Below are 14,682 nucleotides of genomic sequence, written 5' to 3'. Positions count from 1 at the left end.
AGAAAAAATTAAGCTAGAACGATATCCGACGGCTCAAGAGGCTAACACCATACTTGACTGATGACTCCTTAAGCCCAGAAATAACCAAAAAGAATATGAAATTTATAGAATTATCTCTTTGCACTTTTTAAGCCCAGGTGAAAGGGAGATCCTTAAAAAAAAAAAAAAAAAAAGCTTCTTAAGCCCATTTAAAAGAAAGTTATTAAAAATGTAAATTTCTTTCAGACTGTGTAGGAGAAAAAAAAAAAAAGATCAAAATAATAAAAAAATCTCAAGACAAAGATACTAAAAAAATACTTTTTAAGCTTATGTAACAGAGATTGTTGACTATCTTCCAAAGTGGTATAGGAGAGAAGAAAAAAAAATAGAAAAACATGTTCTAAGACATCACATGCCTATGGTATATCTCATAGAAACCTCAAGCCAACAAGCCAACAAAAGAGATCCTCAAAGAACAAGTTCCAAAATAAAGCCTGACAGTGAACATTGTTGCAATATACATCACTCACTGTGAACCAGCCTAACAAGTGGAAGGCCATTGCTACTGTAATGCTGGAAAGCAAGTTCGTGGAGAAATGTATACATAAATGATTCAAAGCCATCTTATCTTGAATATTCCACTCAAATTTTTGCTTTTGACTATAACAGATTTAAAATTTCGCTTCCCATCTCTAAAGACCTATGATCTCTTGCAGCACTCAAATTTATCTTCATTGAAATATTTAATTTTCATTGTCTCATCCATGTTTACATAGGATTGCCACTAATACCCACAAACCTGTACTCATCAGGATCCTTTTTGGAACCAGACCCATAATTTGAACTTTGTGTAAAAGCATTGGCAACCATCCATGTTTGTGCAAAACAAAAACTTTACAATCATGTCCCCAGAAATTCAGTAATTTTGTTTTTATTAAATTATATCTTAGTTAAATTATTCCAACTATAAAATCATTAGCAAGCAACTACAAGCATTGGCACATGCATTATAACTAGTGAAAGACAAGGATGGGATTGACAGCATCCATATAAATGAACATTTCTCTTATATTCCTTCCGTATGGTGTTCAGGAGCTATCTAAAAATATCAGCCTAGACTAACATTAATGAAACAACAATGGGGATCATACAAATTATAACCCCTCCACAAACTGGGGGCTCGGCTTGTATGCAAAAAGAGAGGGGGGAAGTAAAAGAAAGAGATTACATGGGCCGTGGAATGGAGGATGTATTCAAAAACCCATTTGCCATTTTCTGTGATTTTCTCTTAAAATTTGTCAAACTACAGTGAGGGCAAATATATTCCAACCCATCTGTCTTTGCATAATCCTGTCATCACACCACAACAACTAGTGAGGATTTGAAGTTACGAGTCACAAAGAACCTACAAAGAAGATTTTAGTGAAAAGATGGTAAAGTCTTGAGACAAAATTTTCACTCTGGTCTATAGTTTATCAGTGCTGCCATACAAAAGTGCATAGTTCCTCTAATGCATACATGACGAGAAAAGCTGGTGTGATGCATCAAGTACCATCAATGCTACACTCTCAAATTTGGCATACAGATGCAGATATTAATAGATTAAATGAATTATGTTACATATGAGCACTCTGGAAAGCAATAGGATTTAATAACACCAGGTCAGAAAATGCATGCGGAGAGCATTAAATTTTAATTGAAAGCTGAGCAAGTATGTTATGAAATGCTAAAGTGGATTTGATAAAGATCAAACCTTGAAAGCACCAAGACCCTGCCGTCTATCACAACCAAAGTGGGCCCATTCACCGCATAACCCACAGTTTACCCAATCACCAGGAGCACTACTGTAACTCAGAAAACTCGACATCAATATTAGCTTTGAGGATGGAACGAAAACCACAAAAAGAAAAAGAGAGAGAAAAGAAAAAAAGCAAAAGGATTCATGCCTACAACCTGCGACACAGCAAGCAGCACTCTCCATCCACATCATCATGTGCTAGTTCATACTCCAACAAGTAAGTTTCATAATGTCTTTTTAACGTATTCCCAACACCCTGAATCAAAAACAATGAGCAGTCAAGATGTCAGCTCTTTTGTGCAACAAATCTCTGTTATGCATGTCTGTAACTTGAGGATGTTAAGCAAATTCAAGTGCACACAATATTGTTTGAGAGGGCAAAAATAGGATTAAATTGTTAAAAAGACTGCTTTCTGAGCAATGATAACAAAAAGTGCACTGTGTCCACAAGCATTTTGGCTGAGAAGATGGCTCACTGATGTTTCGGTCATTTTTAAGCACATCATTTATAGCAAAAGGTGTGATACATAATCTCTAAAATACTCAAATAAAATGCCATGAATGATTCCATGGATATCTATTTCAGTATAAGCGCAAGATGAAACAAATAGAGATGTTAATTCCTTTCTAGTGAATTAAGAGCAATATGTACAAAAGAAGCAGATAGGTAAATTAAATACTCACTGTCATTCTATTGGAAACTGTATGGTTGCGCATCTTTGAAAAAACTTGACCTTTCCAGTTTATGCCATTCCCAACATAAAAACCTCCTCTTGAAACCACCTGCAGCAAGTGGTGCATATGCATTGTTACTCTCTAAGATTTTCAGAAAGCAAATAAATGATCACCAAAGTCAAGCCATGTCTGCTGTAAGCACAAAGCAAAATTATGTACTGTATATGCATGTGAGAACAAAAGCGAACCTCTCTATACAAATTGAAAAGGTCCAGGCGCTTGGCATTGAGTATGGCATCAGGAAACTCAGATATTCCTCCTTGGGGAACAAGTCGACTATGCCCCCTAAGGATTAGAAACTGCATAACGTCCTTCAAAAATTCTTCCTATAAGACAAGAAGAAAACAAAAGTTAAGCGGGAACATGCATGCTCTTTTACACAGTTAGAGGATTGGAAAACATACTTCGGAGCAAACTTGAATTGGGGATCTGTTACATCCATGTTTTTTCATTGGCAGAGGGTTTAAAGAAATTATCTGCTGAGCATGGGAAGAACTTGAAATGGATTTCCTGTGTGTTGAAGGAGCAGGAGGAACAATATTGTGCTTTACTGAAGGTACAACTGGCAGGTTAGGCTTTGCCTGATTTCCATTATTCAAATCAGTCTGAGGAACTCCAGAGAAAGGCAGCATCCTGCACTGCCGAGAGTGAGGAATTGGCCTCATTGCAGCAAGCCTCAATCTCTTTTTAACTGTCATGGGGGACAGGTTAATCCCTTCTACCAAACTTGCGTCTACCTTGACATCCTGATCATCTTTCAAAAAAGTTGCTCCATTCTCACTCAAAGTACCGTTACATGTCATAGGTTTTCTATCTGGAATGGGTCTGGATCTTTTTCTAATAAGAGAGGACGACCAGGTAGGCACACTACAAAGCAACCCATCTTGTATGCTCAAGTCTTTCCCTTGTTTTGTACAAAAGAATAGAAGGCGATCTGCATCATCCTTCTCAAAAGAAGCAACTGAAATACCCTGAATACTTGCAACACCAAGTGTAACCAAGCTACGATAAGAGACTTCAGGTGAAAGTTGTCTCAAGACCTGTATCATATCATTAAAATAAATTCAATTATCAAGCCCTCATGTCAGTTAAAAAAACAACTGGGGCCATCAATTCAATGTAACGATTCATGATTTGAATATTTATTCTTTATTAGATATGCTTTCATTTTCAGTGATAGATTTTTTCTTTTTGCAAGAAGATTCAGCTATTGACAATGTTAAAGTGCAGAAAGTTTAAAAGTTCTCATTCAAGAAAAAAATATGGACAGAAATAAAAATTTTCTAGTTCAAGTAAGGCCAGATCTAATTTAATAAAAAATCATAATACTTTTTACAAATGAACGGAAAGCATCAATACATATTGCAAGTAAATCAAAAGATAAAATATTAACAGAGATTAAAAAAAAAAAGACTATTTCAAGTAAAGGCCTGTTCTAATTTACTATAAAATCAAAATATTTTTACAGATGAACTGAAATATATTTGGAAGTGAATCAGAAGTCCAGTCAGCAAAAAAGCAACCTGAGCAGCCCAAGATGGAACCTTCATCCAAACTTCAAACACTGGAGCCCCACAAGCTATAGAAACAGAGTTCAGAGGTTCAGATAAAGAAGGCTTGATTTCCTCACAATTTGGAAGAGCACGAACTAGCTGACTCTTCTCAATGAGCTCATGTTTTATTTCACTTTCTAACAGCTGCATATTAGAAGAAAATGGCTCAAGAATCATGGAGGTTAACAACTCGACAAGCAAAAGAAAACAGTTAGAGCTTGTACCTGGTCATCGAAACATGTTTGTGCACTACCAGACACTAAAAGTGAGATATGAGCGGAACTACAAGTTGTGAGATCACATCTCATTGTCACAACTCCACGAGAAAATGTCCCAGCTTGAAGAGGAGGGGGTGCAGCACTGTCAGGCATTTTAATATTGTTCATCAACTCATATTACCATGATTTGTCATTGAAATGCAAACATAATTATAAGAAGGCAAACATTTGTTTTTTTTTTCAAAAGAAAAAAAAATCACCAAAGAAACTTCTGCAATACATAATTATAACGGTCACTTGAGCATATAATTGGTTGATTGATGAAAAAACTGGTAACATTAGTTTGTATGATATACCTGATTCGATTTTGAAGTTTGCTCCCACGAATCTGAAGCAGCAACAAGAAAAAAATTAGAGCAGAAATAAGTTGTCATTTCTTAATGCATAGACAAAAAGAAACAAAGAAGCAACTGAAACAATTCCTAAGCAATCAAATAAAGGAATTATCTTTATTCCATCAGACTTGATATGCATTAGAACAAGTTTCTTAGAATCCATTTATTTGATCCAGAAATAAGGTTTCTAGTACCAGTTTGTGCCAGTCTGTTGCCGGCTCTGGGCGTGCATGCGATGCCACAATACCCTGCATATCGCAGGGTGCATGAGTCAAGATACGTAGGTACAGCCAGTACAAAGCCAAAAAGTCCTCTTTTCCCCTTCTCCTTCTATTTTAATGCAGCACGGCACATGCCATGCCAGCCACTAGTCAGCAGAAGGCACTTAAATCCTTGTCTAAAAGTGGTTCCCGTGCATAGAGAGCATGAATGTTCATACATTACCCATAAAAAAAAAAAAAAAAAAAAAAAAAGAAGGTTAACTCTACTATATACACATTGCCAACCAATTACCACACACTCATGCTGCATCCAACCCACTGACTTGTCGTAGTCCTATTTTTGCATATATCCAACTCTACTAGAATCCTTCTTCTCATTATAATGCAAAAAAGTTGAACTAATTTAATGCAGTTTGTTGACACAAATAGTATACTAGAATAACTACAATTTACTGTCAGTCACTAAAAACACCAAGCTAACAGTAAAGACAAAAATCACATGCCACTTAAAAGGCAACAAACAATGAATTCTTAAAAATTGTCTCCTCTACACACCCACGTTTCTGCCAATTTGACACTTCTTGATTCGCATTGTCATACATGCATCTATATAGTTCTCCTAAAACTTTGTATTTTTAATGTTTATTAATTTCATTTCTTATAGAAAAGTGATAACTCTGCATATAGGAAAGAGGAAAAACTGTTAAAGGATACCAACTGGGTTCTGCCACTGCATGGGCATTGCGGCATAGTTTGACTAATTATTCTGCTTCATGCTGAAGAATACTAGTTCCATGCTAGGAGTCTAAGAATGACTTGGATCTATTATTTAGTGAATTTCAGCTAAATAAGATTGGCCAGTTACATAAATATTATCTCATTATACTTACTTCAATGTTCAAGAGGGCATTAAGGCCATCTTCCAAGGAACCCAGCAGACAAGCGTCCTGGGAAAGGAGAGGTTTAAATGATACACATTAAGTGTCAAATCAACAAATCAACTAAAGAAAGCAGTAGACTTGGGAAATAAGAGCTCCTACTTACCAATGTGCATGGTAATCCACAAACAAGAAATCTTGTATCCACATTGTCGTCATATATTTTTATAGCAGGTAGATTATCGGATGAGCTTTCTTCTTCTTCTTTTTCTTCACCCATAACTTTGTCTGGAGGAGTTATATTAATCTTAGGAGCATCTCCCAGTAAACGGGGCCCAGGTTTCCCACTAACCTTTTGGCTGTCAGCTGGCAAAACATAGTTGTTTCGTACACAATATAGCCAAAAAGATGCATGTGCAAGTTGAAATGCATCCCATGTATGGCTACATGAACTGAAAAAGAAAGACAGAGGACCATGAAGCTAACATAAACTTCATTTTGTCAAGGAGTGAAGGAAGCAAAGGTACCTCTGTACAACAGACAGCAATGCTTGGCGAAAGTGAGAAGCTGCATAAGACGAAAATGAATTCTTCCAATATATCACATATGGAATTCCCTGACAAAAATAAAAAAAAAAAAAAAAATCCTTGGATCAGCATGTCATCCAATTTAAGCACCATGAATGAGGATGAACTCAATAACACTGAAAAAAAAAAGTATTTCTATTGATGTCTGTTAGAAAAGTCAAACATATCCAGATGAAGCCTGAACTCACAAAAGGGTGTCATTTCCCAACAACCCACCCACCTACATGCCTCAAACACATGCAAAAAGGAAGCATGAAAGTATCAGGTAGATTAAATAGTTTGTTTCACAAAAATATTTAATAAAGTAACCAGAAAATGGAATGCAGAGAGAGAGAGAGAGAGAGAGAGAGTCAACGAACTTTTTAGATCTTCAAAAATAACGATGCCACCATGCGAAAAGGTGCATGTATCTAAGAAAGGGAAACTAAACTCCTTGCCTTTTTTTGGTATTCACACCCCTGACCTGCAATAGCAGGGTACAGTTGTAATTCTTATGACCACTAACCATCAGTGGCCATATAAAAGGTTATTTAAGGGTGGATATGTGCTTAATGCAGGTTAAATAGAGTGGCTTTTATTAAGAAAAGGTCAACGTATCTAAAGTAACAAAATTTTCATGTTTCAGTTCCTTAAGTTAAGCTGTTGCCAATCCAAATATATTATAGACAGACAATAGAATGTATAAAAAAGTAATGCACAGTGGTATTTCCCAGCTATCACCTTGGAATGAAGTGCTTGCGCAATTTTTTCACCATTTGGGACCTCCAGATAAACCTGCAACCAAATCTCATTTTGTCAGACATAAAAGGCAGATATAAAATTGTGCACAAACCACAATAAATACCCGTATAATCAATTATTTTATATGCAGTACACATAGAAGCAGTATATGGGTATGTTAGGTGTTTAGCAAAAATGATAATGAAGACACAGTGTTAGAACACCTCAACCACTAAAACAAGGTGCAAGAAAAATTTCAATCTTTTATCAGCAGAAAAGGAAGAAAAGACTACAGAAATATAAGATGCAAAAGGAGATGGTTATATGTGCCTCGTATAGGTCAAAAAAAGAAAATCGATCACTCCCAGTCTCAAAGTACAACCAAATCAAATGCATACCAAATGAATAAGGTTGTTGAATGCTTCAGCATCTATCAAGACAAAAAGGTTATCCCTTGAAGATCAAACAACTAATGTACTTAACATGATTAATCATTTCTCTTCCACAATAAGCAAAAGCTTATCCACTAGGTGAGAACTAAAAGATACCATTTCTCTTGTAAAACCTTTCAATGCCTCCTCGAAGAAGTAAATGTAGTTATCCGAAAATAAATGTTTGAACCAAAAATATCGATATATGTCTTTTAGTACATAATTATGTTGTTTCACATGCAAGAATTTTGCTAGGGTAGCATCAGGAGAACCCAAAGTCTGACAGCAAATATTCAATTAGTTTTTTTTCTATGGCTATTGGTACTACATGAAATGTCAAAAACACACAAAGAATTAGCATTTAGTAGTATCAATGTCAATAACAAAGTGTTTCTTCTCCCTCAAATGGAAATCCTGATAAAATTGAATAACATAAAGCGTACAAGAATTACTTCAATAATAAATTCTGTTTGAAATTTTTGGAATTTCACCAACAGGTTATTTGCAATTCATGAATAAGAATAAAAAATAAAGACAAAAAATGATAAGATGAATTCAGGTGGTTTCCAAGTGGAGCATGGCAAGAAAAATTGCAGGAGTTCTTTGTTGCTATAAAATGGTTACACCACATAACACCAGGTCACTCTTCAGCTTGTCACTGCCCTAAAAGGCTTTCCATTTTCTGTCCCCTTCTGTATTTCCTTTTTAAAAAAAAGAAAAGATAAGAAAAGGAACTTCAGCATTCCCATAATGAAAAAACAGACCTAATGCCACTAATCAGTTGGTAGAAAACTTGGACAAAATATCAGCTCCATGCAAATAATCATATTTGACCCATGATATATCCTACCTAGTGCAAAATATGATAGTCATACTTGTCTCATACTAAAACTGTCTCATGTATATCATGTTAATAGAAGAAAATCAACAAAAGATTAGCAATGTGTTAGATATGCCTTGTTGACAACCTATGTTTCTGCATAAACATCCGAGTGGCTGAAACAGGATATGAATAGCTAAAAAGCAAGCTGCAGAATTACAGAGGAATGTCTTGGCTTTAGGATGACTCTTACTTTGAAATTAATAATGTAAGGGAAACAACTGCTATTTCAGGAGTTACCAGTTAACGTGAATCATACTTACCGCCACATCTACACTTAGCCCAAATCAAACTAGGAGAGATTTGAGTCGAATATATTTATTGACCATGCATATCCCAAAACAAAAATAACAATGTTTTTTTAGATACATAGCTCACATTCAAACTTTGTAGTATCTAGACATTAAGCTCAAATGAGTTTAATAGAAGCATAAAGAACAGCATGCAAGCTACAATATCAACTATACTAGAGTATAATATTTTCAGAATTGTAGAATTGCTTACGATGGTAGGTAATGATGGACCGATAAGGGAGCTAAATGTTTGAGGCTCTGACACATCGACTGTTCCCCAAACAAGAGAACCAATTTCTTCTTCATTCTCAAGTTGTTCCCCTTGGAAGTACAAAATATTTGGATCCAATGACTTCTGAGCATCCCTGATTTTATCCAATGTCGGGTTAACAAGAGTGTGAACCTGCATTTACACAGGAAACTCAGTCAAAATCAGGCTAAAGCAAATCCCACCCACTTCCAGAATATGAATGCAACAACATTTTGAGAAAGCAATCTTGAATTCATGGAGGAAAAAAAAAAAAAAACTGACCTCCAGGCGCCCGGACGACACAAGCTCAGGGAAAGGATATGAAGACCGATGCTTCACCTCCTCCCTTTTCCTCTCGGCAAACTCCCCGCATAACACTGCAATAAGCCTACAGCCCTGTTTCGAAAAACTTGGAGCTTGAAACATCTTTTATGCATGCCACTGCGAAGAAGAAGAAGAAGCACTTTCACCAAAAGAAGAAGAAGAAGAAAACCTAAAAATTCCACTATCTCATCTCCCTCTCAAATCAAAACCTCCCCACCTCCACTCCCATCCACCGAGCCCCAAATTCAAACTCGAAATCCACGACCAAGCCCCAAATCCAGAGCCCCGGCCCCAAGAAAATCGTTAAAAAGATCAAATCCTCAACAAAATCCAATATTTTCTCGTCCAAACGCCTCAAAAACCCCTCCAATCGCAAAAAATCGACCGGGAGTCGACGCCGCCGGAAGGAAATCAACGGATTTGAGGGAAAGAAGGTCGGAGAACAAGAAGACGGAGGCCAAGAAGAGGGCAAAGAAGCGACGAAGAGTAAAGTAAACCAACACGGAAGAACAAACCCTAGCACCGTGCGACCTTTCCTTAAGATCACAATAAAAACAAAGAAGAAAATAATAATAATCCTAAAAAAGAGGGAAGACTAGAGACCCGAATTAAAAGACGAACCCAATACCATCATCGTTAAATCTCGCCAACGAACCCGATGGACTCACGCGCAGTCAAACCAAAACAAAAGAAAAACAAAAAGATGAGATTTTGGAGTATAAAAAATAAAAATAAAAATCCATCAGTTGGCGAAACTGGAAAGAAAAACCGAATCCAAACAAAAATAAGCGAGAGCCAATTAAAGAATCCGAGCCCCAGAAAAAAAGTAAAATTTGAAAATAATTAATAAAAGACCGTGGGGAGAGAGAATGACCAGAAGATTCGGGGAGAGATCTGTGACAATAACGTGTTATAATTACACCACGTTATTATACTCTTCCACTACGCTCCTGCTGTACTTCGCCGTAAAAGATTTTTTTTTTTTTCTTTTTGCGAGAGAACTCGGAAAAGGTGAGATTGTTATAGGAAATTCTTAAAAGAATCGAAGCGGGTTTGATTTTTCTAGGGCCTTTTTTTTCCTCTTCTTTCTTTTCTTGCTTTTTTTGATTGGATTCATGACTGCTACTGCTGCTGTTATTGCACGAAACCCGATCTTTTTATATCTCTTTCTCCACGCTTTCTCTCTCTCTTCAAATCAATCGGGAAAAAAAAAAAAAAAAAAAAAAAATCGATGGATCGAGGGATGATGGGCGACTAGAGATCTGGATCGATCGCGGTGGATTTAGTTCGTGGGATTGTTCTTGGACTGGCCGTTGGGAATGGGGATGGTGACGCACGTGATCGAGCACCGGACTCACGTGACTGGGAATGGACGTTGTTGTAATCTGTTGTCCCTCCGGAGCTACTTTATCTAAAGATCCCACCAAACACAAAATTGTGGGCATGGGATTTTAAAAATAAATAAAACAAGTATATGCGATTTTTACAGACTATATTTTGGTGGTATAACATCATCATTTTATTTTGCTGGAGAGGAATTGGTGAAAGGGAGGTGTTTATGAGATTTTTGGTTTCTTTTTGGGGGTAAATTTGTGGCATGGAAGGTCTAGCTTATATAGTGGTGAATCTGAGTTGAGTACACAACATGTGGGCCTAGAAGAGACAAGTTATTAATTTTTTAGATTTGATTTACTGTGATGTGGAAGGAAGAAATTGTGACTATTTAATGTGATGCTTCTCTACTTGCATGTTTGTAGTGGGCCCACATTAGATAAATTAGACTTAAAAGAAGGAAAGGGGGAGGCACATGCATCTTAGGTGCATGGGATATAAACAATGGATTTCTGTGTTTGATTACAATTAACATTCTTTAGGTATTCTTAATAAAAGAAATTAGTGAGTGTAAGCCCAACCATGAAAGCATTAACATTCTTGATGTCCATGTAATCTTACTTGCCTAGGCCTTCCTATGTTCTAATTCTCCCAGTTTGATGCATGTCTAACTTAACACCTATTAAATGAACCATGATTACTTAGTTGCACTCATCATTGGAATCTCAGTTATTTATTCTACTATTGAAAAAAAAAAAAAAAAACACTCTCAAGGATGGTATATTCATCAAGCTTCTTGTACTGTGTTTCAGTAACTCTCTACTCCTGTCCATCCTTGGTATACTTTTAAAACAAATGGCTAATCTGAATTCAGTTTTTTGAATTATGAAATTACCAACTATTCCTATCATTATCAATGTGCAGATCCATGTTCGTTTTTTATATTGTCGTATTCAAATTTGGATTTTCAGAATTTTGGCAGCAAAAAGCTCTTTAAATTGGTCAAAGGTGATCTCTGAAGTTGTACAGTGCTGTACTAAGAGGACTAGTCTTACCATCAGTTTGCTTGGAATTATCCTATTATTATCTTTGAAAAGTATGACCTCTGCCACATTACTTTAGTTATCTTGGAAGCTTCTTTCTTATGAGAAAGATCATCAGTGGACTAGCCTACAAATAGAATTGATGGTACCATATATCGTGATCACCACCCTCATCTATATTGTCCTTCTCATTATCATTAATTTTCATCGCTCCTCCATCTCCTTCTTATCACCAAAAACATAAAAGTTAACAGATTAACATAGATTAGCAATTCTCTAATACTCAACATCACTATTAAAGAAAGATAATCCTTAATTTGCCAAGCTGATGGTATTGATTATGACACGTGAAGTATCACCATAACCCACCACGAAGATCCCATGCATGCTTGATATTTTCAACAAATTGCTATTGGACTCAATCTATTTTTAACTTTATTATTATTATTATTATTATTTATTTTATTTTTAAGATAGGGAGGAAAAAAATCACCTACTACAAATTACTTAAGTAGTCCACGTGCCTGGGGTTTTACTAAGAATTCACCACTAATACAAACACATCTGGTGGCAATAACATAGTCAAAAGATTGGCATTCAGGAACAATTAATTAGACTAGATATAATGATTCAAAATTTGGAAGAAAACTGAAAAATTTGTCAAAAGTTAAGAGACCATTCAACTTACAAGAAATTTAAAAATAGCTAAATTAAAAAAAAAAGAATAATAATTAAAAAATATTTATAATTCTATTTGTTTATAAATAAGTATACAAGAGGCAAAAAGAATAAATAATAGAAAATAATAGTGGTACCATTAATTTGTAGTCCATAAAAAAATTCTTACATTGGTCATGAAAAATCCATGAATAAATTGTAAAATTCTATAATTTGAGAGTAATTGAATAGTTCTGGATTGCTTCATTTTTGGAGAATAATATAGAGAATTTAACAGAGAAAAATATTTCTAATAAAATAGAAAATATTATAAGTAAAAGTAATAATCATAACTAAGAGTGTGTTGGGACATTTCTGTGGGAAAATCTTATTGGAACTGGGCTTATTCAATGTTTAGCCTAATAGGAAATTCTTTGTGTACCGAGCAGTATAGAAAATCCGACGTGAAGCGCACCATTTTGTCTAATTGATCCATATAGTTATCGCTTTCCAACGCACATTTAATGTCTATAGATTGGTTTTTTCGTTTAAAAATTTTATATGATAAAAATACTCCTGTCCTTTGAAAAAAAAATTATGATATCCTGTGGCATATTATAGTCCAAGTTGTTATAATATGGCCCAGGATATCATAATATAGAAGGGATATTTTTATCCAATTATTTTTTAATGCGTATTTAATGCCTGTAGATCGATTTTTTATTTGAAAATATTGAATGACGAAAATATCTTCCATGTATATTATGACATCCTGTGGACAAAAATTATAACTTTCTAGTTGCAGGATGTCATAATATGGATATAAAATGTCATAATTTTATCAAAGAATAAGGATATTTTTATCATATAAAATTTTTCAATGAAAAAGTGGATCTGCAGGCATTAAATGCGTATTGAAAAGCGATGACTACATGAATCAATCGGATAAGATGGTGCGTTCCACGTCGAATTTTCTACACCACCTGTGGTGCATAAAGAATTTGCCTTGGCCTAATTGCCTAAATCCTAGTCTGCAAGCTTTATTCATATGCTGGAAAAAAAAAAAAGAAAAATCCATGGAGATCTTTTCTCGTTCCATATGATTTGAGTTGGATGGATGTTAGGTTGATATGGGCCTTCTCCAAATGGAATGTCCATCCACTAATCCAGTTGGAGATCTTGCCTAATGTTATTGGATTTTCCGAATAGCCCCCGAGTGCTAAGAATATAGCTTTTCACTGGATGGCATGGAATAGAGGGTTGGAAATGATCATGACTTAAAGCCCTGGCATGTCAAGATCTTTATATCGTGCTTGTATGGTGTAGCCTTGTAAAACTGCTCAATTTGATATGGACCTTCTGGTTGGATTGAACTGAGGTAGGCTTGATTTGGGCAGCATCAGTTTTGGGCAAATCAAGGATGGAATTCGGATGCTATGATGTAAGTTTTACGCCGCAATGTATAGCTGCAATTGTAGATAGCTGCCATATCATCTATCTCAAAAACAAACAGCTTTTATTGGTTCTTGGAATATAATGAAGCTTCGTTAGTGAGATACATAGTATGTCAGGATGACGAAGGAGAGCTATCTATCTCCAAGATAGATGATATGATAGCTATATTTCCACGATAGCACCACCTTATGTGGTGCAAGATCCCATTTTGATCTCATCCCAGAGAAGTGCCATTCCTTCTTTCCTAGATGCTCTTGTTGACATCTTAACCACATTAGCTTGTGCTCTCTCATCCCAGAGAAGCTCTATCCCTTCTTTCCTAGATGCTCTTCTTTGACATCTTAACCACATTATCTCTAACTATTGGCCGTTGGATCGATCGCCACTTCACAATGCCAGGTCATTTTGTCGATGGCCATCCATCTTCTTATACCGCGCACTGCTTTGGTTGATATGCAAATAAAGTGCTGAAGGATGGTTATTGCTGGACATTTGTTCGAGATAATGCCCCACAGAAATATAGTTGCTAGGAACGCGATGCCGACTGGGCTCTCGATGCTCGGAGTGGGTGTTGAGGTGCTAAAATTGTTTTCGTACCTACTCTAATGTTGCTTACAACACTTGCTGTGGTTTTCACACAAGTTCTCTTGCATAATTTCAAGTCCTTTCACCTCATGCTATCATTGATTTTTTCCTTCTGGTTGTAGGCTTTCCAATATAGATATAGACCTACTACAACTTTGACTCTCGAATGCACAGTGCAATGCAGCATCCATAAGGCCACCAGCAATCATATGATTACGTTTGGCTAGCAGCTTGCAGTTCACATATCCCCTACACAACAGTGACAACATATTAGTCTCGCCACCAACGAGCCATCGCAAGGTTCGACATCAATGCTACCAAGCAGCTTACAACTAACTGGACTTCTAA

General features: G+C 36.0%; 1 protein-coding gene across 4 annotated transcripts; it reads right to left on the bottom strand.

Annotated features, from left to right (window-relative positions):
* Positions 1–1,029: 1,029 nt before the first annotated feature.
* Positions 1,030–10,620, bottom strand: LOC105056676 (AT-rich interactive domain-containing protein 4). Of its 4 annotated transcripts, none has more exons than XM_019854589.3 (17): positions 10,137–10,620; positions 9,221–9,379; positions 8,900–9,091; positions 7,085–7,138; positions 6,305–6,393; positions 5,944–6,229; positions 5,790–5,846; positions 4,873–4,926; positions 4,640–4,671; positions 4,290–4,425; positions 4,036–4,209; positions 2,917–3,552; positions 2,701–2,838; positions 2,462–2,560; positions 1,933–2,033; positions 1,733–1,823; positions 1,030–1,329 (listed from the first exon to the last, which is right to left on the bottom strand). In XM_019854589.3, exons 2-17 carry the CDS (start codon positions 9,362–9,364, stop codon positions 1,204–1,206), a joined length of 2,409 nt encoding a protein of 802 aa, XP_019710148.1. In that variant the 5' UTR covers positions 9,365–9,379; positions 10,137–10,620; the 3' UTR covers positions 1,030–1,203. The 4 variants fall into 4 exon arrangements, with proteins under 4 accessions (XP_019710148.1, XP_019710151.1, XP_019710149.1 ...); XM_019854592.3 differs by lacking the exon at positions 10,137–10,620 and adding an exon at positions 9,891–10,034; XM_019854590.3 differs by lacking the exon at positions 10,137–10,620 and adding an exon at positions 9,480–9,864.
* Between the last annotated feature and the right edge of the window lie 4,062 nt (positions 10,621–14,682).

This window comes from Elaeis guineensis, chromosome 13 (assembly GCF_000442705.2).
Source record: "Elaeis guineensis isolate ETL-2024a chromosome 13, EG11, whole genome shotgun sequence".
In the NCBI taxonomy this organism is placed as follows: Eukaryota; Viridiplantae; Streptophyta; class Magnoliopsida; order Arecales; family Arecaceae; genus Elaeis; species Elaeis guineensis.
The sequence above is the reverse complement of the archived record's forward strand: the minus strand, read 5'-3'. Positions and strand labels throughout refer to the sequence as shown.

Coding starts and splice junctions, on each gene's coding strand:
- LOC105056676 (XM_019854589.3), bottom strand. CDS start 9,364: ATGTTTCAAGCTCCAAGTTTTTCGAAACAGGGCTGTAGGCTTATTGCA. Junction 7,139..8,899: donor GTCCATCATTACCTACCATC/GTAAGCAATTCT, acceptor ATTTGGTTGCAG/GTTTATCTGGAGGTCCCAAA. Junction 4,672..4,872: donor CAACAGACTGGCACAAACTG/GTACTAGAAACC, acceptor TTGCTGCTTCAG/ATTCGTGGGAGCAAACTTCA.